Source organism: Spermophilus citellus, assembly GCF_964194105.1.
Source record: "Spermophilus citellus genome assembly, chromosome: 2".
In the NCBI taxonomy this organism is placed as follows: domain Eukaryota; kingdom Metazoa; phylum Chordata; class Mammalia; order Rodentia; family Sciuridae; genus Spermophilus; species Spermophilus citellus.
Genome location: NC_138183.1, coordinates 32,649,567 through 32,676,384, shown reverse-complemented (window position 1 = coordinate 32,676,384; position 26,818 = coordinate 32,649,567). Strand labels below are relative to the sequence as shown.

At 36.6% G+C, this 26,818-nt stretch overlaps 2 protein-coding genes across 6 annotated transcripts in view; one reads left to right on the top strand and one right to left on the bottom strand.

The window, feature by feature from the left end:
- The window catches only part of ERP44 (endoplasmic reticulum protein 44), a 99,311-nt gene extending 95,047 nt beyond the window's left edge, over positions 1–4,264 (bottom strand). The window contains exon 1 of one of the 2 annotated variants that reach the window (XM_081280885.1): positions 4,023–4,264. In XM_081280885.1, coding sequence (XP_081137011.1) covers positions 4,023–4,041 — 19 coding nt within the window. In that variant the 5' untranslated portion in view covers positions 4,042–4,264. The remainder of the gene's footprint in view (positions 1–4,022) is intronic. The other variant, XM_081280884.1, reaches the window with a different exon arrangement.
- A 141-nt stretch (positions 4,265–4,405) lies between these two features.
- Positions 4,406–26,818, top strand: part of INVS (inversin) — a 186,380-nt gene continuing 163,967 nt past the window's right edge. For all 4 annotated transcript variants that reach the window (XM_081280878.1, XM_081280876.1, XM_081280879.1 and 1 more), the window contains exons 1-3: positions 4,406–4,655; positions 10,048–10,177; positions 26,432–26,598. In XM_081280878.1, the coding sequence (XP_081137004.1) occupies positions 10,072–10,177; positions 26,432–26,598 (273 nt within the window). In that variant the 5' untranslated portion in view covers positions 4,406–4,655; positions 10,048–10,071. The remainder of the gene's footprint in view (positions 4,656–10,047; positions 10,178–26,431; positions 26,599–26,818) is intronic.

Below are 26,818 nucleotides of genomic sequence, written 5' to 3'. Positions count from 1 at the left end.
TTCATTAAAATTGTCCCAGGTGATCCTAAGTCAGGTATTATAAGCCACTGTTATGAAGGAAATTATATCAGCAGGATAAATAACTCACTTAGTTATAAAATGAACTACATGCCCCCTGAAATACTTTTCTTGAAGATTGGAAACTGTACTTATTGGCATTGATGGTTAAAAAATGACACCTTTTGAGTTCTACTGTATTTACTTTTAAGACACTTACAGAATTTTAATTAAATAAATGTTTACTTAGCTCTCTAATTCACTTAATTTCCTAAACTAAACAACTTCTCCCAGCTCCCTATGCACACTGAACAAACCAGGAGCAACAATGGTAAGTCTTAAGTATTCAGGCATGAGCAATTAGGCTACTATATATAAACACATTTATGAAGAAATTGAGAAAACATCTTCAATAAAGCAACTGGAGCAGAGTGCTAAAAGTCTTTGAACCATAGAAGAGGTTACTTAGGATATATGATGCAACTTCATTCCAATGTAGCCTTATTTCCAAAACTCTTGTATACAATCAATGCAGAAAGAACAATACAAAGAATAAAGCTGAAGATGATCACTTTCAACCCTGAATAAACCTATCTCAGAAACAAAAATAAGTAGAAAAGGTTGAATGAATATATTTTAACATACATCAAAGCACAGAAAATAGTTATCACATTGAACTTTTGTATTCAGTTATCTATCCAGAGAGGATTTTCAGGCATAAAGTGGTATGTTCTAAGATGTTTTTGAGATCAGCAAAAAGATAGCTATTTGCTTCCAAAAGCTTAGGTTGTGCTTCAGCTGTTATTGTACAAATGTTACTAACTTAAGTAGATCTAGTTCTTTAGAGCTGATGCATAAAATGCCTGAAAAAAACTTAACTGTAGAAAGAGAATATATGGCTATTTACAGCAGGAAATACAGGAAAAAAGGATGACTTGAGGGGTAGTTGGAGAATGTTTAAAAAAGTACATTGGGTAAGATAAAGAATATACTTATTAAACAGGTTAACACTGACTAAGCAGGTTCCATCATTTGACAGAATCATCAGGTAATTAGAGTTGTGATTAGATACATTTTATAAACATTTGTTAAGTAGTATGAAATTATTAAAGTAGGTAAACACTGTGTTCAAACTAAATCTAGTATGACTTGTAATTCTGGTTTATTAAGTCTTTTCTGGGGCTTTATTTTCCAGCCCATTAACTTTCACAAGTATTCTCTAAAATATCTGCTACATTTGCTTAAAAAGGTATACAAAATGCTAACTAAAATTTAATTAAACCGAGATTTTATTTGGAAAAAACTGTTCCTTTATATACTTAACAGGGTTGGTAGGTTTTCTAGGAAAAGCATGAGTTATTTCTAAATAAATTCTTTTTCATTTAACTTAGCTGGACAACCAAAGAATATTATTTGAGGAAAGTGTTTCTGATGTAGGTTTCGTATTCAATGTTTCAACTTTTCTTACCAATGTCTTAAGTTTTTTTGCCCTTTGTACTTTTCAGGAACTTTAAAATAATTTATAAGACAATTTTAAGTCATTTTATAGATAAGAAAAAGATTAGTATCTAGTTCCTTAAGGAGGAATAGGTCTCTAATAATTGTATTGTTGCAACATTTCTAGAAGGAATAAAGAATCACAGTATATTTTTTAAAATCACCAAATAATAATAAAGCACTACAGTGTTGGAGTCTGTAAACAAGTCTGGATGGCGCCTGGCATTTTGCTAAAGGGAGTGGTTTGTGAAGTAACGCCAGCGAGCCATTAAGTGTGGAGATTTCTTATTGGTTGACTGCTGTATCTAGTTTATGTTAATTAAGATAAGCTGTGTGGAATGTATAAATACCCCTGATGTCCTACAATAAACGGCTCCCTGTATCAATCTACACAAGTTGTTCATCACTCCCCGGCTATTTTGCCCAGCCAGCAGGACTGCGGCACTACAGAGAATATTCTTCTCTATGCAGAAATCATTCATTGTTGTATACTTATGAAAAGTAGCAATAAGATATACCATCATTTAGCTGGTATATCTTATTGCTACTTTGAACCATAGAAGAGGTTACTTAGGATATATGATCCAATTTCATTCCAATGTAGCCTTATTTCCAAAACTCTTGTACACAATCAATGCAGAAAGAACAATATTAAGAATAAAGCTGAAGATGATTACTTTCAACCCTGAATAAACCTATCTCAGAAACAAAAATAAGTAGAAAAGATTGAATGAATATATTTTAACATACATCAAAGCACAGAAAATAGTTATCACATTGAACTTTTGTATTCAGTTATTTATCCAGAAAGGATTTTCAGGCATAAAGTGGTATGTTCTAAGATGTTCTTGAGATCATCAAAAGATAGCTACTTGCTGTAATCCCAGCAGCTAGGGAGGCTGAGGCAGGAGGACCATGTGTTCAAAGCCAAACTCAGCAATGGTGAAGCGCTAAACAACTCAGTGAGACTCTGTCTCTAAATAAAATACAAAATAGGGCTGGGGATTGTGGCTCAGTGGTCGAGGGCCCTGATTCAATCCCTGGTACCAAAAAAAAAAAAAAAAGAAAGAAAGAAAGAAAGAAAGATGTACCATCATTTACTATTATCATGTTAATATACAGTGCTGAGTTCTCAAAAGTATTTTGCCAGGGCTGCGGTTGTAGCTGGTGGTAGAGTGCTTGCCTAAAGTGTGTGAGGCACTGGGTTCGATTCTTAGCACTGCATATAAATAAAATAAAGGTGCATCAACAACTAAAAATATATTTTTAAAAAAGTATTTTGCCATTTAATCTAGTTTTTTATAGTGCTTTCTCTGAAAGGGACCTAGTAGTGTCCATATATGGCTTTTAAACATGGCTTACAAGTCACAAAGAAAAAGAAAACTATTTCAAATACAAATAGTAAATCTTTACTGTGATAAGGTGGAGTAAGCAATGTAAGTTAAGAAAACCTGTTTCTAAGGCTATGGATTTAAGTCATTGGTACAGCATTTGCCTAGCATATGAGAGCTCCTGAGTTCAATCCCCAGTTCCTGTGGGTTACTTAACTATGTTCCTTAGATTGTGAAGAAAGTGGTTTTTACTCAATAATTTTCATGTTAAATTTGGCTTTCTAAAAACTACAATTAAAGTAGTTTCAAATATTGTACTATAATAATTATCCAATTAAACACCCATCATTTTGTCACATTGAGTTGGCCCTTCACTTTTGTCTGAATTTTACCTAAATCCTAGGTCACTTAGGTTACACAATCAAGATGTACTTTGGAGTCAGAGGAACTAGGGAAAGATTCCTTTATAGAATGCGATGACACTGAGCAGGTTAGGAAGTTAATGAATGCATGTGTTTGCAGAAGACCTGGTCTCAAGACGAGAGAGAAAAAAAAATATGCTTCAGTGGGAGGTTGTAAAGATATCTGAAGGAGGCCTTGAGTTGAGCCTGTTAGATAATCACACTCTCCATATTTGCAAACCTTTATTCCCCAGTAGACACCAAACCAGTTTCCAGTTCCGGGTTCCCAACCAATCCTATGAAGCCACAACAGAGGGTTCTGCCAACCTGGGCACCGTTTCAGGGCTCTAGAGTGAGATCCGCACGACCCCAGCACCTGTCGGCTTCACAGCCTTCCCAAATGGAGAAGGGGGAGGGGGGGGGGAAATACACTAGGTTCTATCCTCCGTCCTTTTGCACTGAGGCTTCCACCAGGTCCACACACCCTCAAAACTGAAACAAGCCCTGCAGTCCGGCGGTAAAGGGGAGCTCCTCATGGTGACCCTCCCACGTACCACTCCTCTAGAACTAATTCTCTTGTTTACAGGTCCCAACCCCGACCGCGGTTCCTCAGGCCTCCAGGACCCCAGGCCTAGGGAGCCGACAGACAAATGGAGAAAGTGAAGGCAGCAGGGGAGAGTGCACTCCTGGTCATCGGAGAAAGACAGGAATGCAGGGGCAGCAGTGGTGCCCCCTCGGCAAGGGCGGGAGGCGTCCGAGAGTCGGCCGAAAGGTCTGTCATTCCCCCCTCACTCACCAGGAGCAGCAGGGAGCATCTGACGTCGGGTAAAGATAGGAAGACGGCAGGATTCATGGTAACGCTGGGGTCCGCAGCAGGGACGGGCGTTGGCGGCTGGGAGTGGGCTGGGCTGGGCTGGGCTGGGTTAGGAAAGGGCTGGGCTCCGGGAGCCAGCAGCAGTAGAGGATTTTCCCGGCAGCTGCACCTCGTCCTCTCGACCCGGAGCTCCAGCGGCGAACACCCGGGACAACTTCCAGAGAGGCCTCGCAGCCCTCACTTCCGGGTCCTGCCTACCCCGGGGCACGTCGGGAAATGTAGTCCTGCGCTTCCCTCGCCGAGCAAGTCATCGGACATCTGGAACTCCCTTTCCCAGTAGGCCCTCGGCCTAGTCCCACCGAGCCCTCTGCGCGCGGGGCCCTGTGGGATTGAAAGGGCAGAGGGTGTGTACCTCCTAGCTTCTCAGGATAAGAACTACAGCTCCCAGAAGGCTGTGTGGCCGAGCCCCTCGGGCGGCCTTCTGAGGCTCTCCGGAGTCAGCGCCCTGGGGTCTGACCCTGCGGTGTAGTGTCCTGGCCTGGCGAGAGGGACGGCCCCGTGAGGGTCGTGCCTCCTAGAGCCGCCCCCCGGACGTCAGTCCTGGAGGAGGCGAGGGTGAGTAGGAAGGGGCCTGGCTGGGGAAGCTCAGATTGATCGCTGTGCATCGCCCTGACTGCTGCCGCAGACCCTTGGCCCTCCTGAGTTGTGTGGCCTTGAGCCTTTATCACTGGCCTCCTTGCCTGCTTCCTCTTCTTCTGCACTAAATCCTCCGTTATGAACTAGGAGTCAGTGACTATTCCTTATTGTTTCTGAGGGCTCATGTGAGGAATCGATCTGGTAAGGAAAGCACGTTGTAAACTGTAAAGCTCAGTGACAGATTGATTGCTTCTAACACCTGGATGACTCACACAGAATAATTACGAAATTCCTTACCCAAGCAGTCAAGGATGTTAACCTGGCCCCGGTAGGTCGCCAGCACCTTGTGTAAACCGGTCCTCGAGCTCCGAAGGATAGCCACATAATAACCACGAAGTACCAAGAAGGCACTCAATGTTTTATGGTTCTCCCCTGCCTTTGCTCCAGTTTTCCTGCTGCCTGAAATGGGAAATTTCTTTCTGTAATTCTTTCTCTTTCTGTAATTCCATCTCAAATGTCATCATCTCTGACATTTGTCATCTCTGACATGTCAACAACGAACCCATCTTTTAGTCCTCCTAATCAGAATTTCTTTTTGTGTGAGACTACAGCACCACTCGTTTTGTACCGTTATAATTATTACACCATTTATTACACTGGCATGTTTTATAATTAGTTAATGATGCCCTTGCATTTTATGGCACTTTAAGTAAGTGGTTTTGATTTTCGGTTATTAAAAAAAAATGGTTTACAAAAGAACACTAGCGCAAAAAAAAAAAAAAATCATGCTAAAAAGTACCCTAAAAGAATGGCTTTTCCAGGATGACAAAAATTAGACAGTGGTAGAGCCAAGACTTTCACTTAGACCTCCTGACTGCTAGGGCAGTCTCTTACCACTATCCACTCACCTCCCTCTCTGACAGAGCCCATGTGTAGTTGAAATGGGAAATTAAAAAAGAGCAGGTACTCATTTGCGTGAACTCATTACCCTAAGAAATTAAATTTTGATCCTTCTCACTCTTTAGACTTAGTACTCAGCCTGTAACCTTTAATTCAACGAACATGTACTAAGTATCAACTATACACCTGTAAATTCTAAATGCTAAGAAATATGAGATGAAATTTATAAATACATATAACTGAAAGCTAACTTTTGTTTTTCAAAGTACATAAAGAACTTTTATGGCTTTTATAACTCTAATCACTTAGAATCCAAGTGAGGAATGAGAGTTCAAAGCAATGCCTGATTGCCTCTCAACTTGTTGAGTAAATGAACATAGTCTACCCTTTTTACTTTTCATATTTTCGAGAAATCCAGAGAGCTGAGGAAATTTAAAGAGATACTGCTTATTATAAACACACCTAAGCCTAAAACCCAAAAGTAACTGCTCTCCCATCATGTTTCTATCTCCATCTGTGCTATGTAGATTTTTCCAAGTGACTTTAATATAATTCTGCATATGACAGTGGTTCTTCCGACATGACAGACATGCTTGAACATGAAAACTGTCTCACAGTACCCGCTTCCTCTATATCTTCTGCCATCATGCTAACTCAAATAACAACATAAAATCTTTAAAAGCTAACCTATACCATAATTTTTAAAAATATCTTATTTCTAAGGCAGAATTTGAACAAATAGCACTTATCAATGCCAAGTACTAGCTGATCAGTTGTGGAGCAAACCCAGAGTTTGTGGAGAAAAACCCCCAGGTCCAGGTCCACAGGAAGTACAGAGATTAGAATGACATATTTTATGGTGAAATCAGAAGAGGACTTGCCTATCTTCCTGGAAACAATTAACTGGAGCTAATTAATGGCTACTTACTTTACAAATGTATGTGTTCTGCCTGAACCCCATGACTCCTACATTTTTATACTTGTTACCTCCCTGATCCATGTAGGTGTTTAAATTTGGAACTTTGATAGAGCATCTTAGGTTTAGGAAGGACATTTAAGATAATTGATATACCTACTTCTTTCTACTTCTCTCTCAGATGCTTGAATCCTTAACTACATTTCTGACATAGTCCAGCCTCTGTTAAAATACTCTTATAGGGAACTCACTATTTTCCTACATAACTGATACACTTCCAGAAGTTTTTAAAAAACCACAAGAGACTACAAGCCAGACAATTTTCATTAATGAAATATGTTAATCATAAAATAAGATCTTAAGGTCCTAGTGGACTAAGGAGAGAAAAAAAAAACATTGTTCACCTTTTGTGGGTATGAAGAAAAGAACTAGGTAGTTTTAATTTAATGTGCTTAAATCTAGTTAATTCTGACTTGACAATTAAGTTTATGTCATACCCATTTTCTGGCTTGATTCCCTGTATCAATTGAAACATTTATTATTATATGGAATCATTACCTGTATTACTTGGAAGTCACTGTGACTTCTTTTTTCATTGTGACTTTTGAATCCTGTGCCTAATGTTAATTATTGGGTGTTTTGTTTTTGTTTTTTTCTCAGACAGTCCCTGAGAATGGTCTGAGAAGAACCCCAATCCTCTCAATTTTACAGATTAGCAATTTGTGTAGAAGTCACCTAATTTACCACATTATGGTAATTCTAGGACTAAGACTGTAGTTATTTTTAATCTTAGTTGAATTTTTCTTGTGAACCACAATATTCTCACTTGAAAATGTTGAGACAGATTTCAGAAAATTTCCTGCAAGCTTGTGCTCTTTAGATGGTGGTAGGGGCAGTTAGTGTTGCTGCCGCTCTCACCATGGCTGCATCTGGGCTGCACACATCCTCTTGGGAGATATGGTCCCTGGGATCCTCTTTAATGCCAGAGTTTGAGCCCCAGGCAGCTTGGAGGCAGCAGATCAGACTTTCTTGGGAAGCTTTGCTAATTTGCAGCACCTGGACAATGTTCCTCATGAACACCTGACAGCATGTCATGACATCATTTCACTGTAGTGACAGGGACTCAGCCCTGAATTTTTATTTTATTTTATTTTTTTAAATACACGACAGCAGAATGTATTACAATTCTTATTACACATATAGAGCACAATTTTTATATCTTTGTATAAAGTATGTTCATGCCAATTCATGTCTTTATACATGTACTTGGGTTTTTTTTACATTACAATTCTTATTACACCTATATACATATCTCTGTTTGTATATAAAGTAGGTTGACACACAATTTGTGTCTTCATACATGTACTTTGGATAATGATGTCCATCGCATTTCACCATCCTTGCTAATCCCCTGCCTCCTCTTTTTCCCTCCTCCCTCCCCTCTTCCCTATCTAGAATTCATCTATTCCTCCCTTGTTCCCCCTCCCTACCCCACTATGAGTCAGCCTCCTTATATCAGAGAAAACATTGGGCATTTGTTGACTTGACTTAGCATTATCTTCTCCAACTCCACCCATTTACCTGCAAATGCCATGATTTTATTCTCTTTTATTGCTGAGTAAAATTCCATTGTGTATATATGCCACAGTTTTTAATCCATTTATCCACTGAAGGGCATCTAGGTTGGCTCCACAGTTTAGCTATTGTGAATTGTCTCAGCCCTGAATTATACATAGGAAAAGCGTATGGATCCCAGTCTTTTAATGATTCAGGACAACCACAAGTGCCTAGTGTTTCTGTTCTTGGCTCTTGGACTTAGTGGGCCTGTGGACAATATGTCCCTGCCCATGCAGATGTGTCTCTGGATATTCAGCATTGATGATGTCCCAAGGACCCTGCACCCATCACTCCTTCTTCATCAGACGTGGGCAGCATCCCCTGGAAAACAGTGATTCCAGAGTACAAGTATCAGCACCTCATTAGGAAGGAGGAAAAAGCTGGACACGGTGGTGCATGCCTGTAATTCCAGCAACTCAGGAGGCTGCGGCAGGAGGATGGAGTTCAAAGCCAGCCTCAGTAACAGTGAGGTGATACACAACTCAGTGAAACCCTGTCTCTAAATAAAATTCAAAATAGAGTTGGGGATTTGGCTTAGTGGCTGAGTGTCCTGAGTTCAATCCCCAGTACCCACCCCCTCAAAAATAAAAAAGGAGGAGGAAGAGGAAAGAAACCAGCCCCCATGACCCTTTCAAGGATCACTGACAATATGGACAAGGTTAAGGCTAAAGCTACTCGTGTCATCATAAATTCTCTAATCATAAAACACCCGGAGGTTTTGTCATCCAGGACTACAAAGAAACCAAGAAGTCCTCTCCCATGGAGCTGATCCATGCCCAGACCACCCAAATAGCTGAATATCCAACAACCTTCAAGCTGCCCAAGATGGATGTCCCAGTAATAGAAGAAAAACTACTGTGGACTCATAGTCTCAAACTGTGTAACTTGAATATGCTCATACCCACTGGCTTCTAGAGTGCGTTCTATCATGGGTCTCTAGATGGAGGGCTTCTTGTCCTTTATTCCTTTTTTACCTTGGCTTGGACATAGGAATGGTATATTTAAAAAAAAAAAACAACTTAAACTGAGGCTAGAGACGGAGACATAATTAATACTGAGAGACATCAGTACACAGCTTGTCCTTGTATGGAAGAAACCATTTTCAGCTGTTTTAAAGTCAAACTAAAAAAAATCTCAGCAGTAATATTTGGAGGTCTTCATTTCCTTTTTTTTTTTTTGTATCATTTATCCCAGACCAGGATTTTGATCATACTTACTAGGTCAATAATGTTTATGCTATTCCAAAACCTAGGCTTCTTTTTATCACCCATCAACATGAGCATTGAATGGTGCAGAAGTGTCCACTGACAAGTTTGGGTGACATTGGCCTTAACTCTGCTAGTGCTGCGCTCCAGCCTTGTTAGTTAGAGGGAACTAAGACTGATTTGAGGTCTGGGTACAGGAAATAGCCAGATTTGGCAGGGACTGCTCTTTCTAGGCTGAAACTGGAGTCTCCTTGCTTTTTATCCAACCTAATTTAACATCGATTTGGTTGGAAACTTCCTAAAGGGAGAAAACTAAGTGTATTGATTTGATATTGATAAATGGATATTCAGTTTGTTTGTGTCTGTGTGTGTGTGTGGGGGGGTGATGGGGATTGAATTTAGGGCCTTGCACATGCCACATGCCAGGTAGGTGCTCTACCACTGAGGTATACCCCCAGCTCCACAATGCCAAAGGTTTTTAGAGTAAAGAAGATGGTAAATACAGTTAGATTATACACTTGAAGTTCATGTGAAATTAGCATCACCGTATTTCAATTTCTTTGTTCAGGTCAGCTTCAAACTGTTTTGGAGAGGAGATGTATTTTTACCAAAACGAGCGCGCACACACACACACACACACACACACGCACATACGCACATACATACATACCCCCCAAAAAAGAAAGAAAAGATAATTTCCTGCACGAATTCATTGTCTGAATCATTGTTATAGGTTGCTCCAGTTGTTGAAAAGACTATGAACAGATCAGAGAACTTACTCTTTACTGGTTCCTCATCAGCATTACAAGTTCATGCTGCTGCAGTGAATGGAGATAAGGGTGCTCTTCAGAGGCTCATCATAGGTAAGCAATCCCTTTAAATTCAGAAACTATAAAAACAATTTTTTGTCCTAAGGGAGTTGGTTAATCTTAGCTTTAATTTGCAATGTACTGATGCATTTTGATGTAAATATATTATTTATGGAAACATATTATTTATATTTTATTCCAGGACTTGGTTAACAAAGAAATTAATTCTGAAACTTAAAAATATAGATTAGGATTAAGTGAAAAGTATTCAAGAAATTTTCATGTATTTGGTAGAGAGTCTAGATACTCTTAAAAAGTAATAGTATGTAGGTGTTATTAGAGTCAAGAAAATATATATGTAATTAGAAAGGGGATTAATTCATCTTTATAAAACATCTAGAATGAGACAGTGGAGAATGATCTTTTAAGATTTAATGTGCAGTATACACAAAGTTAATTCTGACTTGACAAAGTGCTAATGTTTGTAAGTAAACTTTAATTATTTAAAATTGATTCAATGTTATCACTCTCATCTATTTGGATAGATAGATAGAAGTGTAGAAATTCTAGAAGGAGAGAACAAAGTGAAAGATGGACAGGCAGTATTTAAAGACAGAGTAGCTAAGAATTTTCCAGAATTATAAAAATCATAAATTTAGAAGTCCCAAGAAGAATAGATGAAATAGATTTTTGGTAATCTTTGTAGGTATCAGTGTCTGATGACATCATGACTGACAGCTTGTTATGCAAAATCAAGTCCAAACTACTTGAACTTCCATACTCGTTCCTTCAGAATTTGTTTTCATTATACATTTCCACTTTCTTCAGTAGTTTATACAGGTGTACACTAACTTCTGGCGAGGCTGGCAGTTAATTCTACTCTCTAGTGTGCCATAAATTTTGTCTTTTCTCTACACAATCTACCTCTTCTCCTCTTTTCTTTCTTCTACCAACTTACCTTCTTTTTTTACTAAGCAAACTGATAATGGCCTTTAAAAATGGAACTATTTACCTCATACTCTATGAAGATTTTTCTTCCTCTACAGAGACATCATCCCTGCTTTACCTCAACTACCTACATTCACAGCCCCTCCCTGAATTTGACATCTTCCACAACCTCCAAATCACTCATTTGAATGTTTCACCATTCATCCAAAACACTTTTACTTCCAGTCATCTACTAATGAGAACAGTAGTTTCTCATCCTTGCTGAGACTTCCGGTCCATTATCATCTCTAGTTTTGACCACTGGCTTCTGTCTGTACCTTTCTTCCTATTCAGAACTAACTCATCTATTCCTGGCAACCCCAAAGCAGTTGAACCTGGCTGGAAGATTCATAACATGCCAAATTTATGAATTTCCACTTCAAATAAGCACTCAACATTTACTGCTCATAATGCCCCAAATTCATGATTCCCCTCTTCAAATAAGTATTCAGAACTTAATGCTCATCATGCTACATTTCTCCATAGAAAACATTCGGTACCTTCTCACTCTGCTGAAGCCTATGACTGCCAATTTCCTTTCTCTTCATTCTCAGATAATACCTTTTGCTTCCTAAAAGAAAATGAAGACATTGAGTAGGAATCCTCATATTTTAGCATGTCTACAAATAGTGCTACATCCATATACATCCTCTTCTTACTTCCTGCTAAAATATAATAAATTTCCCTCTTTCATTCAAAGGCCAGTTCTTCCACACAAGCTCTGTATTCTGTCCCCTTCTATTTTCTCACAAAATTTGCTCTAGTTTTTAAACTTCTGATTACAGTAGTTTCAACTTTTCCCCCCTTTCTTCTATTCTAAATTCTTCATGTCAACATTTTAAGCATGCTTGATTGTCTCTTCCATTTAATAATCTCTTTCCTATTCCTATATCCCACTTTAAGTATTGCAATCTCTTTCAACTTTTCCTCACAACTGTTATTAGTACACATCTACACTGCCACATAGTGACTTAAAGAAGTCAGAAGGATAATATTTCATTCTCATAATAGTTCAAAAGTACATGGGCATTCTAGGGTAGATATATGTCACTGTTTCACAGAATCAACCAGGGATGCTGCTGGGCGTAGCTCTGCCATTCTCAACATCTATTTAACTTCCATGTCTGGATTCAAGGCAAATCTTCTCTTTGTAGTTAAAACCCAGATTGCAGGAAGAGAGAAAAAGAGAAATTTGTCATTAAGAAAGTGGGCCAGAGTTAGACACGGTCACACCTAGGACAGAAGAAACTTAAAAATGTCTTTTCCTAGATGGTGTCATTTCCAACCAAAACTGAGGGTGCACAGTTCCTAAAAAGAAGAATTAGAGAATGGATGGAGGGCAATTATCATTATCTGCTGCCAAAACCAAGCTTCTTAGGCCATCTGCATTCAGTGTCCCTAATTCTTCACCTCAATCTACTCTTTTATTAAAAGAAAACAAAACATATAGTGCTATTTTGATATATACACATAGATTAAAATTTAATACATGAATATAAAGCAAACACCCATGTAACCACCACTGTCAAGAAATCTCCATTGTCAGTACCTCCAAAAGTCCCTAATGCATTCTCTCCTCCCCTCTAGAGTAACTTACTATTTTGATTAATTTTTTTCTTCTTTCCCCTCCCTTCTTCCTCCCACCTCTCTTTTTCTTTCTTTTGCTGGGAATCAAACTCAGAGTCTTACATATGTTGAGCATGTGTTCTGCCACTGAGCTGTATCCCTACCCTTTATCTTGACTTTTATAGTAATCATTATATTTTTGTTTTACCACTTATAAGTATACACCCTTAAATGCTAGAATTTTGTTTTGCCTTTTTTGAGTTATTTTTCCCAAATGTTCCATTTCTACTTGAACTGAAAAAAAGGTGTATACAGTGATATCATTTTTGTGGTCAAAACTCTTTAATTGCTTCCCATTATGCTTTTTTTTTAAAAGAGAGAGTGAGAGAGGAGAGAGAGAATTTTTAATATTTATTTTTTAGTTCTCGGCGGACACAACATCTTTGTTGGTATGTGGTGCTGAGGATCGAACCCGGGCCGCACACATGCCAGGCGAGCGCGCTACCGCTTGAGCCACATCCCCAGCCCTTCCCATTATGCTTATAATGAAATTTAAAAAGCTATATGTACCTCTTTTCCTCTCCAACCTCACTTTTCACCACTGTCTTCTGAGAAATTTGCTTTCTTTCAGTTTCTCAAACCTGCCATCTCATGGCTTTCACTTGACATGCTGTTTTCCTGGTCTCTGTCTAACTCTTAGTTACCCTACAGGTCTCTACTCTACGGCCACTTCTTCAAAGAAATCTGCTCCAATCTCCGTGAAATCTGTTCATGATGTTCTCTCTTGACACTCTGTAGTTTTCCTTCATAGAAATTGTCTCAGATTATATAACTGTACATTATGTGTATGGCTATTTTAATGCCTTTTCCTTTTACAGGCTAGTAGCCTCCATGAGAGTAGACTGGGTCAGTTTAATGCACTACTCTATCCACAAAATACAGCAAAGTACTTGACATATCAAAGGCACATGAAATATATTTGTGGAAGAATTGAATAAATAGTATAATCATTTTTAAGTATCTTTCCTCCCTGGTTGTCTATAATTATCTTGAGGGCCAGGACTGAAAGAGCATTGAGTTGAATTAAATTGAATTCAGAGGCAGCTTGGCACTAAATTCCATGGGGGGAAAATTTTTTTTAATGAGACTGCCTCAAGAAAAAGAACCATATAGAATGAATTCTTCATTATTTTAATGAAAAATATAATCTTCAACGAAAACAAAATGTGCAGATTAAAAATACTTTAACCAGCTCAGTCATACAAATTAATTAATGTGTTTCATTATAAAACTTGAAACTTTCCTATAATTTTATATCCCCAAAGAGAAAAATTCTTAAAAACCAAAATGCAATTATGATGTGAAGCCAGTATTGAGTTTATAAATTTATCGATAGATCGATTCCCTGTGTTTTCTGTCATCCTGTCTAAGGTACTCCTGATTCATTACTGATTGAGGAAACACTGCTTATCTTCTAAAGACTGTTCCATTATGTCTTCTGTGTACATACAGTCACACTTTTGCTCTGTGACATTTCCGAGCACTTTTGTATTTGCACTAAAATGGTAACTAAAATTGCAATATATTTTAAACATCCTCTTATGTAGTACATGTTTGATGATCTCTAAATATGTGCTATTTCTCTAAACTAGACATATAGTACTACAGATGAATTTTTGTTTTCTTGAATCTTTGTTCACCAACTGCTCAGTGAATTCATTCACTTTAGCATTTTCTGTTTTCCTTTCTCTGTTTCCATGGAGAAGTATGTCAGTGATGTGTTTGACTCCATGGAAACAGATGACTGTCTCTTCTACATACACAACTAATTAAATCGAACACTCTCTGTGCTGCCCATTGTCCTGGAGGAGGACTGAACAGGCCTTCTCTGAATGAGACATCATTTCAGGAGCAATTCTTAGCGCTTAACCTAAAACAATGGCTTACTATTTTAACATAACCCGCTACTTCCTAGATTAAAATGTATTAGGGTTTAGTTCTGGATGCTAAAAATATAAATATATACAGTAAAATCCTGATATGCTATAGTTATCATTTATAGATATATAGGTTTTCTTCTTAACATTAAATATAAATAATTTAAATGAATATCAGAGATGTAATAGTAGAATTTAGTAGATTCAGTCTAATACCGTACAATGTAGTGTAGGAGAAATGGTATAGATTTTAGAGTTGGATAAACCTGGATTTTGGATTCTAGCTCCATCGTTTACTAGCTGTATTACCTTGACTAAGCCACTCAGTATTTTTTGAGCATCAGTTTCCTCATTTAAGCTATAAATTATATTTACTTCGTTTGTGCGCATATTAAATGAGATAATGGCTCTAAAATATCCATCATGGCACCTGACTCAGTAGAAAGAGTGCCCTGTTACTGTTACTGTAATATTAAGATGGATTCATGGTAAAATAATCAAGACTTCAGTACTTTTCAGAAATGAAGAAAGTAAAAAAGCACTAAATGCTGCAAAGATTAATACTGTTTTCTCTGTGTAAAACAAATGAAATAATTTATAAATATGCAAGTGTATAATGATTGACTTTGTTTGCAGTATTACAGTGACTAGATGGTACCATTCTGATTCTACTGCCACTTTTCTTGCGTTGTCCAATGTTGTGAGCAAGCATAATCTCTGAGTCATTTCCTCTCCTTATTTTTAACATCTCCCAACATAGTAGTTAGATCTGGCAAGGAGCCTCATAAGTGGCAAAGTAGAGGCACTATTTCAGGTTACTTCTTTCTTTACGTCAACTCTTATCTTAAACATTAGGGCCATTAAATGTGTTATAAATGCTTGCTTATACATATGCATTTATAAAAGTATAGTCGGCTCTCTCTGCAAATTCAACCACAAATTCAAGTTTCAAATTTCAATTTTCAAGATTGAAAATTTAAAAAAAATTTTTGTTGTTGTTGTAGTCAAACACAATACCTTTATTTTATTTATTTATTTTTATGTGGTGCTGAGGATCGACCCAGCGCCTCACATGTGCTAGGCGAGCACTCTACCACTGAGCCACAACCCCAGCCCCAAGATTGAAAATATTTTTAAAACTTGTTCTGACCAGGCACAGCGGTGCATGCCTGTAACCCCAGTGGCTGGGGAGGCTGAGGCAAGCAGATCATAAGTGCAAAGCCATCCTCAGAAAAAGTGAGGAACTAGGCAACTCAGTGAGACCCTGTCTCTAAATAAAATACAAAATAGGGCTGGTTATGGGGCTCAGTGGTCAAGTGCCCCTCAGTGCAATCCTCAGTACCACCACCCCCAAAATCCTTCTGTACTGGAAATAGTAAATACTGACTTCCCTAAACAATATAACAGCTATTTATAGAATATTTACATTGTAGTAGGTATTATAAGTAATCTAGAGATAACTTAAGGTATAAAGAAAGACTAAGAAAGTTATATGAAATACTATGCCATTTTATATAAGAGACTTGAGCAACTATAAATTTTGTTATCTGTGGGGGTCCCCCATGTATACTGAGGGACACTGTACTATAATATATGTATTAATGCTAATAATAGTAATAAAATTAGCCAATATTCATTTTTAGTTTATGTACCAGTCACTGAATTAAGTGTTCTGCAAAACGTTAATTCATTTAATGGTGAAACAAAGAGTGTAGGGGTACTCTTATTTCCTTTTTTATATAGATGAGAAAACTGAGGTGTAAGAGAGATTAATTTGTCTAATAAGTAGCAGCACTGAGATTAAAGTCTGGAAGTCTCATTTCAGAGCCAATGAATTTAACTACTAATCTGTGGAACTCCAGTGTACGTGTACACATTTTCTGTACTTATATGTACTTTCAGATCTATGAATAAATAGAAAGCAAGAAGGACAAGAAAGAAAGAACTGATTAGGCCTGAGCCTTGACTGATGAACTGAATCTAAATTGGATTTTTCTAAACTTTTTTTCTTGTACTATGGGCTATTTTGACAATGTGGTGAAGTTGATAGACCTTTTCTCAGAAAAAAAAAATTATGATCTTAAATCGTAAAAACTAGTTATAAAGTTTTACTATAATTTTAAAAATCAGTTATATTAAAATATAGTTGTCAAATATTTTAAAATTGTGACATAGCAATATATCTACCATAATTTTTAGTAACACATTAAATATCAAGATTTAATGGCATGGGCTGGGGATGTGGCTCAAGCGGTAGCGCGCTCGCCTGGCATGCGTGCGGCCCGGGTTCGATCCTCAGCACCACATACCAACAAAGATGTTGTGTCCGCCGATAACTAAAAAATAAATATTAAAAATTCTCTCTCTCTCTCTCTCTCTCTCTCTCTCTCTCCCCCCCTCACTCTCTCTTTAAAAAAAAAATCTTAAAAAAAAAGATTTAATGGCGTATCTAACAAATATAATTTTGAAATAACCATGAATGCAAATTATATTTTAAGATACTTGCAATAATTATAATGAGAAAATAAGTAAAAATATTTTGTAAAATATCAAGTACCCTCAAAATTCAGTACATCCCATGTTGTTGTTCTTATTATTATCATTTTATGTGTCAGGACTCTGAGACCCAGAGGTTAAAAACATTTATTTGTACAGCATATTGGCAGAGTTGAGTCTCAAACCAAGTTATTTGGTGATAAATTCTATGTTCTTTCCATCGTTCCAATGTTGTCTCTCCTTAACAATAAGCGTATATTTTTTTTTAAAGAGAGAGTGAGAGAGGAGAGAGAGAGAGAGAATTTTTAATATTTATTTTTCAGTTTTTGGCAGACACAACATCTTTGTTGGTATGTGGTGCTGAGGATCGAACCCGGGCCGCACGCATGCCAGACGAGCGCGCTACCGCCTGAGCCACATTCCCAGCCCAATAAGCGTATATTTTTTAAATGACAACAAATGCTTTCCTGACATTCTGACAATATGAAAAGTGTGAGATAAGAAGTAGGTGAAGGCAGATGAAATAAATACATCTTTGGTGTCATGTGTCATTTTAGAACAAGTAAACAGGACATCAGTAGAGAATGCCCTATTTATTTATGTTGGGCAATGTGGTAATATAGTTATTCTGTAGATTGACACAACTGCCACTTCTAGTGATTGTCATTTCCTTTAACTAATAAAACTGGAGCTCTGGTTTCTGCATATACCAGCCATTATTCAAATTCTTCTGCTTCAGCTAGCCTTGGAATAACTGTATGCTGTTGGACAGTGGCTTCCCAGCATGGTTCCAGCTCAGCTTTCTGAGCTGTGTTCAGAAAGAGCATATGCAGAATGCCAGCCCCAGTTAAGTAAGCACTCATTCATTGGTCATGGATTAGAGACCATCTCCACAGTTGCCAGAATAATTAAAACCACACAGCACACTCACCAGATATTTTCTATATTAACTGTTCCTGACAAGAATGAATTTTTTTTAACCAGGAATTGAACCCAGGGGTGCTTAACCACTGAGTCAATCCCCAGCCCATTATTATTATTATTATTATTATTTATTTATTTATTTATTTAGAAACAGGTTCTCACTAAGTTGCTGAGGCTGGCTTTGCACTTGCATTCCTCCTGCCTCAGCCTCCCAAGCACCATTGTGCCCTGCTACAATGCAAATTTTTAATGCACTCCAATCCAGTAAACATTAATTTTATCTTAAGTCTTACATTTGTATAATAAGTTGCAGTTACTATTCATATCCAAGCAATAAGTCATTTTATTTGACCTTCAAAATAAGTTATGATGTAGACTTGATAGGTATGAGTTGAATGTTATAATTGAATAAAATAAGGAAAGGGATTAGGGGAGGTAAATAAATGCGTAGACCTCTCTGTTACTTTTTTTTGGCCAGGAAGCCCTGAATCTGATGATATCACATTACTTAGAAACTATTTGAGAAGCCACCATCTCTTTCCCCTTCTCACCCCGAAGCTACCCAAGACAGGACCCAAGTGAGGCTGATTGTTGCTTTTTCTAATAATGAATAAGGGATATATACTTTCAATTTCCTCAAATAGACAAAATTTGCCTTACAGGCACAACATATTGGATGGTAGTGACATGACCCAATTAGATATTCTCTTTTGGGAAATATAAATATCAATTACACACAAACAAAGTCTGTCAGGAATTGGAGAGAAGACTTGAAATTTCCCTGAATCTTACAGCAGATTTGGGAAGAGGCAGCAATTGCTCAAGTTCTGTATCCTAGGATAGAGAATTACCTATTAGTCCCCTGATTCTGACTTCACTTTGACCCTGAGGAGCATAAGCAATTACAATTATGTGATGATTGCCTCCATTTCTTTGCATTTATTCTCGTGACTACAATTCCTAAATCCGCTCTCTTACTAGAGCTTAAAAGGAGGAATCCCACCTTAAGGGAACTTGTAAAATTAATTATTGTCATCTTGCTAATACCCATAACTACTATCTTTGCTTAACATTAACAAATAAGACTCTGGTAGGATGGCCCTTTACTCATGTTGAAAGTCAACCAGAGACTGGACTTTATTTTAGCTTTTTCTTTATAAGTATCACTTTGACTCCAGAAAAGCTCCAACCAATTAAAGGAAGATTCTATAACTATACCACATTTTAAGTTGGTAAATATGGGTTTAAATGAGAACCTACCTATAAATGCAGTGATAGGATCTTTGGAACCTTCTGGACTAGATATAGGAGGCCCTTCAGAGAATACCCAGAAGTACCACTTAGAAGCCTTATGTACAGAGGTTTCTATTTTAGATATGTTGAATCAAATGCAAAACTTGCCTTCCATCTTTACAACCAAGGTTCTGAAAAATACCACCTGCCTCCTGCGGAAGTTATACACAACCTGAATATATTTGTAAGGTTCTTCCAGTTTCAAGAGCAATGACCTTTCTTGTTATATTAACAATATGCATGGAAACATATTAGCAAAGTAAGTTATCTAAGAGACTGTTAAGTCTTTCTGGGACCCAGTATATCCAAGATTACTTCAACCGTGATTTGGAAATAACTGGCTTCCCTCCTGCTCAATACATACATGTAGTTACTTTCAGCTAGTATGTAAGTACCTGATCGTTCTCTGTAGCAACTTTTTTTTCACTTGAAGTGCCTGGAATCAAAATAGAAGAAAGATCAGTGTAGTAGAGGAAGGGAATTGAGGGGGAAAGAGGAGAGATGGATAAAGGAAGAACAGTGGAATGAATCTGACCTAACTTTCCTATATATATGTGAATATATCACAGTGAATCTCACCATTATGTATATCCACAAGGCAATATTTTTTAAAAAACTATAATAACAGAAAGATAAGTATAGTAGAGGGAAGAGAATGGGAGAGAGCAGGGAAGGAAAAGGGAAAGTATTGGGAACTGATTTAGAGCAAGTAATATTCCATGCTATTATAATTATGTCAAAATGAAGCCTAATGTTATGTATAATTAAAAAGAATCAATAAAAATATAGAAAAAAATAAAGTACATGGAAGAAGTTTGGCATCTTTTGTTTTTTATTGTTAAGTAAAGTTTATTGAGATGTAATACAGTAAATTTCCCCCTGTTTTAGTATACAGTTATTTAATTTTGACAAACTGGTCTCCCGCTATAGTTTCACTTTTCAAGAATGCCATATAAATGAATCATGCAAGTCTACCCATTGAAACTGATTTATTTCACTTGGCATAAAGTGTTTGAGATTTTTCCATGTTTGGAGAGTCAGTAGTTCATTCCTTTTATTGTTGAGCATTATTCCATTGTATGGATGTACTATAGTTTGTTTTCTAATTTTCTAGTTGAAGAACAATTGAGATGTTTCTTGTTTTTAGCAATAAGATGAAACTACCATAAATATCTACTTCCAGGTTTTCATGTGAACATAGGCTTTCATGTTTTTGTTTCTGCTGAGTAAATAACGAAGCAAGAGATTATTAGGCCACGTGATAAGTGTATAATTGAGTTAATAAAATACGGACAATTTTGATAATAGTTATACCATTTTGCGTTCCTACCAGTAATGTCTGAGAGTTCTAGTACTTCTATATTCTCATCAGCATGTGATATTGTCAAGTTTGCTTCTGTTTTGTTTTCATTTTCGCCATTATAATAGATGTGTAATGGTATCACAGTGTGGATTGAATTTACATTTCCCTGTGTATTCATGATGTTGTGTGCCTTTTCATATGCTTATTTGGTGAAATGTCTATTCAAGCCTTTTGCCCATCTTTTAATTTCATTATCTGCCTTTTTATTATTCAGTTGTAGGAGATCTTTACTCTGGAATGAAGGCATTATCAGATATGTGTTTTGCAAATATTTTCTCCCAGTTTGTTTCTTGTCCTTTTATTTTCTAATAATGTTTTTCAAATATAAAAGTGTTTTAATTAGGATAAAATTCAATCTATTAATTTATTTGTGGATTTTTCTTTGGTATCATCTCTAAGAAATCTTTACCCAACTCAAGTCCATAAAGATTTTCACTTTGGTTTTCTTCTAAAAGCTTTACATCATTGTAGGTTTTATGTTTAAATTTGTGATTCATTTTAACATAGTTTTACAAATTGTTCAATTACAGACTGAATATTTATGTTTCCCCCAAAATTCATATATTGAAATTCTAACCCCCAGTGTGACGCTCTTAGGAGGATGGACTTTTGGAAGGAAATTTAGATCCAAATGGTGGGGCTCTTATGAATGAGATTAGTCCCCTTTTCAAAAGAGACCCCAGAAACTCTCTCTTTTCCCATGGTGTACAACAGAAAATTGTGAGTCTGCAACCCAGAAAAAGGCTCTCACCAGAACCTGAATATGCTGGCACTCTAATCTCAAGATTTTCAGCCTCAACTATGTACAGTAAATTTCTATTGTTTTTAAGCTACCCAGGCTACAGTACTTTGTTATAGCAGTCCAAACTGAGTAGGACAGGTGCAAAGTATAGTTTGGGTTGGTTTTGATTTTTGCTTATGAATGTTAGATTTTTCCAGCTTCATTTGTTTAAAAAGATTGTTTGTCTTTGCAGCTCTGTCAAAAATAATTGAATATATATATATATATATATATATATATATATATCTGTTTCTGTACTCTCAAATCTATTATATTGAACTGCATGTCTGTTCCTTTACTACTACTATAGTATCTTCATGATTGTACCTTTATAGTATGCCCTGAAATCAAATAGTGTGAGTCCTCCAACTTTTCTCTTCTTTTCCAAATACTTTTATCCTTCCACTCCTTTTGCTTTTGTAGACCAATTTTAAAACCACACATCCATTTCTATAAAAATTGCTTCTGAGAATTTTTTGTTGTTGTTACTGGGGATTGAAACCAGGAGTACTTTACCACTGAGCTACATTCCCCCAAACATTTTTATTTTCATTTGTTTTAATTTTGACACAGGATCTCACTAAGTTGCCAAGGCTGGTCTCAAACTTGTGATCCTCTTGCGTCAGCCTCCTGAATCACTGGAGTATGGGCATGCACCACCATGCCTGTCATGTCTGGAAATTTTTGAACACATTGTTCTTAGTAGTACTTCATGGGAAGGGTTTATTATGAATTTAATGTCTTTAATAGATAGCATACTACATTAGTTTAATATTGCTGTACCACAATTAACACAAACTGAATTTAAAACAATAGCATTTGCTACCTCACAGTTTCTGTGGTTCAAATGTCTAGATATGGTTTAGCAGGCATTGTTGCTCAAGATTTCACAAGGCTTCAGTCAAAGCGTTAGCCACATTGGGGTCTCATCTAAAACATCAAAATTCTATTCCAAGTACATGTTTGCAGAATTCACCTTCTTTTAGCTTTAAGATTTATGGCACCTTGCTTCTCTAAGGCCTGAGGAGAGTGTTTCTGCTGATTGAAATGTCTCCAACTTCCTCCATCTCTGACCTGAACTTCTTTTAAAAAGCAACAGGAGGGGTAGGGAGTGTGGCTCAATGGTGGAATACTTGCCTAGCATGCCCAGGGCCCTGGATTCAATCCCTAGCAACACACACACACACACACACACACACACGAAGCAAAAAGCAACACAAAGGATCAAATATGTAGCTCAATGATAGAGTCCTTACCTAGCATGCATGAGGCCCTGGGTTCAATCCCCAGAATTGAAATGAATAAGTAAATAAGTAAGTCCATAAATACATATATATACATATATGCATCCAAGATAATATGATTAATTTAAAGTTGAATGTTTAAGGTCCTTAATTGCATCTGCAAAATCCCTTTAAATTTTTACAAAACAGAACCTGATCATGGGAATGACATCTGATCATATTTACAGGCCCTGCCCACACTCAGGAAGAAGGGATCACACACACCATATATACTAGGGTAACTTGGAAGCTACCTTAGAGTTCTGCCTACCGTAAATACTGTTGAGGGTATCTGTATTGTAAGTGGGCTGTGATTATGTCTTCCATGGAATTTACCCATTTCACTTAAACTGTGAATTTATGGGCATAAAATAGTTCTGCTTTTCCCTGTTTTCCTTCTAATGTATGCAAGCTCTGAAAGATGGCCCCTTCTTTCATTCCTGATATTGGAAATTTGTGTCTGCTATTTTTATTGATCAATCCTATTATAGATGTATCATTTTTTTCCCAGAACTTTAAGCTTCATTGATTTTTCTCTGTTGTTTTTCTGATTTTTAACTTCATCGATCTCTGTTATTATTTTTATCCTTCCTTCTGCTTGTTTTAGGTTAAATTTGCTCTCCTTTCTTAGAATACCAAGATATAAGCACTTAGATCATTGGTTTGAAACTGTCCTTATATTTTAATGCAAACATTCGATGCTGTACATTTCCTTGTAAGCCTCCCTCATTTATAGGGTAAGAATCTTACAACAATATTTTTATTTTCATTCCTTTAATTATGTTTTAAATTTCCCTGAGATTTTCTTTTTAACCCATGGATTATCTCAAAGTGAATTTGGTGATTTCCTGTTATGATACTGACACTGGTTTCTGGTTTAATTACATTATTACCAGAGAACATACTTGGTATGACTTCCTTTTTTTTAATCCTTTATTGTTTGGTTTTATAACTCAGAAATTGTCTGTTTTGAAGGTGAATGTTCCATGGGTATTTTAAGACTGTATCTGGCTATCATTAGACAAAGAATTCAACAAATATCAGTTAGATCCTGTTTCTTTATAATATTGTTCATTTTTATGTATCCTTGCTGACTTTCATTTTAGAGGTTGTAGCAATTATTGAAAGGGGGAGTCAAAGTGACTAACTATAATTTTGAAAGTTTCAAATGTTTCTTTCAATTCTATCAGTTTTGCTACATATATTTTAAAGATCTATTATTTGGTACATCTTTGGTACATATACATTTGGAGTTGCTATATATTCTTAGTGAATCTACCTTTTTACTATTATAATAAATGTCTTTGCTCCAATGTCTACCTTATTAGATATTACTTCACTTCAGCTTTCTTTTGATTAATATTTGTATGTTATATCTTTGCATATTTTTTATTTTCAGCCACCTATGTCATCCTATTTTAAGTGAATTTCTTATAAATAGCATATATTTGGCTCCTCTTATTTTTTATCCATCTCAGTCTTTCATTATCTAATAATGGATGTTAGAATTTTAAGATTTCCAGTTTGTGTTCACTCTGTGTTTCTTCTGTTTTTAATTCCTATTTCACTTTTCCTGTCTTCCTTTCCATTTATTAAGCATTTTTAGTATTCTATTTTATTTATATATAGTGGGGCTTTTTCTAATACCTTTATTGAGATATAATTCACATGTCATTCAAGTCACCAATTTAAAGAGTACAATTTAGTGCTTTTATATGTCCACAGAGTTGTACACATACCACTACAATTAATTTTAGAATAATATCATTACCCCCCGCCCAAAAGAAATCTGAACCCTTTAGCTGGGATCCTGGGAATCCAATCCCTGCCCCCAGTTTTAGGCAACCACTAATATTATTTCTGTTTCTATAGATTTTCCTATGCCAGACATTTCATATAAGTGGAATCATACAACATGTGGTGTTTTGACCAGCTTCTTTCATTTAGCATAATGTTTTCAACATTCATCCATGTTGTAGCATATATTAAAACTCATTCCTTTTATTGAATAATGGTTCAATGTGTGGATATACAACATTTTGTTTATCTACTCATCAGTTGATCAATAGTTTATGGACACTTGAATTGTGCCCATCTTTTGGCCATTATGAATAATACTGCTGTAGACCTTGTGTACCAGTTTTTGTGTAGCTATGTTTTCATTTCTCTTGAATGTATACTTAGAAGTGGAGGACTGGGGATATAGCTCAGTTGGTAGAGTGTTTGTCTTGCATGTGCAAGGCCCTGGGTTCAATACCCAGCACCACTATTAAAAAAAAAAAAGAATTATTGGGCCAAATGGTTATTCTGTGTTTAGGGTTTTGAGGAACTGCCAGACTATTTTCCAAAGTGACTCTACCGTTTTATATTCTTTCCAGCACTATGTGAAGATTTTGATTTCTCTATATCCTTGTTAATACTTGTTATTATATGTCTTTTGAACATTTTAGATATAATAAGGCTAGATTCTATTTAAATATTCTACTTTATTAGATTGACAGTCTGTTTCAGTTTGGAGTAAATATTCTATTTCAGTTTTGTGGACTGTGATAAAATATCAATTTATCTTTCAGAGCTCTTGTAGGGCTTTTCTAGTCTGCCCTATTTCTGTGCTGCCTAGGCCAATTTAGGACCTGGAAAGTATTCTACCTAGAGTTTAATTATCAGAGCTTTTGCTGTTTAGATTCTAATCAGTTCCATACATGGGTTGCTCAGAAGCATCTATGAACCCATGCATCAGTTTAAAGAACTTTCTCTAGCTTCCTACTCTCCAGAACCCTCCCCTGTTCTCTGGTTGAGAAAGGGTACACCACCACCTCATTGTGATCCTTTGCTTAATTTAGGCAGCTATGGTTGACTGGACTCTTCCCCATAGTCTTTGCAGGGCCTACTGGGAAGAAGAGGTGTGGTTTCTTTTTTAGTATGTGCTTTGAGTAGAGCAGGTTTAATCAAAAGAGTTTACTCCGCAGGGTTACCTGATCTTTTGACTGGAGAGAGCAGTTATCTCTTGGGAAATATTATATCTGTGCCAATGTGGTTTTCCAGATTTTAGGCTATTCTAGCACCAGGATAGCTAGATACAGAAGAAAAACTTCAGGCTACTTGCCACCAGATTGTCAAGTTTACAAGACCCTCCTCAGCCTGCCTTCTCTTGTCTTCTTTTTACTTTTGTCTTCTTACTTCTTTTTACTTTTTTGTCCAGGGTTTTTAGTGGTAATTAGCAGGAAGATCAGGATATTGTGTATTTGTCCATCTTGGACAGAATGTAAAACCAACCATGATTCATTTTTGTGTCACTTACAAAAACATATGCATTGCCTAGTATATGATTGGCACTAAATAAGCATTTGTTAACCAAACAAAGGAGGGAAGAACATAAGTAACTCCGTATCCCAAAATGTTTATTCAGTCTTAGAGGAAAAATGTCCTGTAGAATTATTAATCAGTTGAATTCTAGCTCTACCACCTACTTTCAGTATGAATGTAGACAGGTTATTTAACTTGTCTGAACCTCAGTTTCCATAATACAGGAATGGTAATATCTACCTCATAGTGTAAGTAAAAATGAAGAAATATATCTAATGCACTAGTAGAGTGCTTAATAATAAACATTTAATGTAACTCCTACTTATATTAGTGATAGACATTATTAAATATCACTGTTTCTTGTACTCACAGGAAACTCAGCTCTGAAAGACAAAGAAGACCAATTTGGGAGAACACCACTTATGTATTGTGTACTGGCTGACAGACTGGACTGCGCAGATGCTCTCCTAAAGGCAGGAGCAAATGTCAATAAAACTGACCATAGCCAAAGAACAGCCCTTCATCTTGCAGCTCAAAAGGTGAGAAGTAAAATTACCTTGAAAATTAAACATTTCGTTTGGTATTTGTTAATTGATTAGTAGAATTATACAATAGGCAGATAAGAAACCACAAATACTGATTCTTAGGCTTCATGTTTTCTGAAAATAGTCTTTAAACTGTGAATACTAAAGCACAGTTAGTTATCTATTAGAGACTGTATTCTCTTAACCAGTTTTCCCAAACAATAGAATTTGTTCT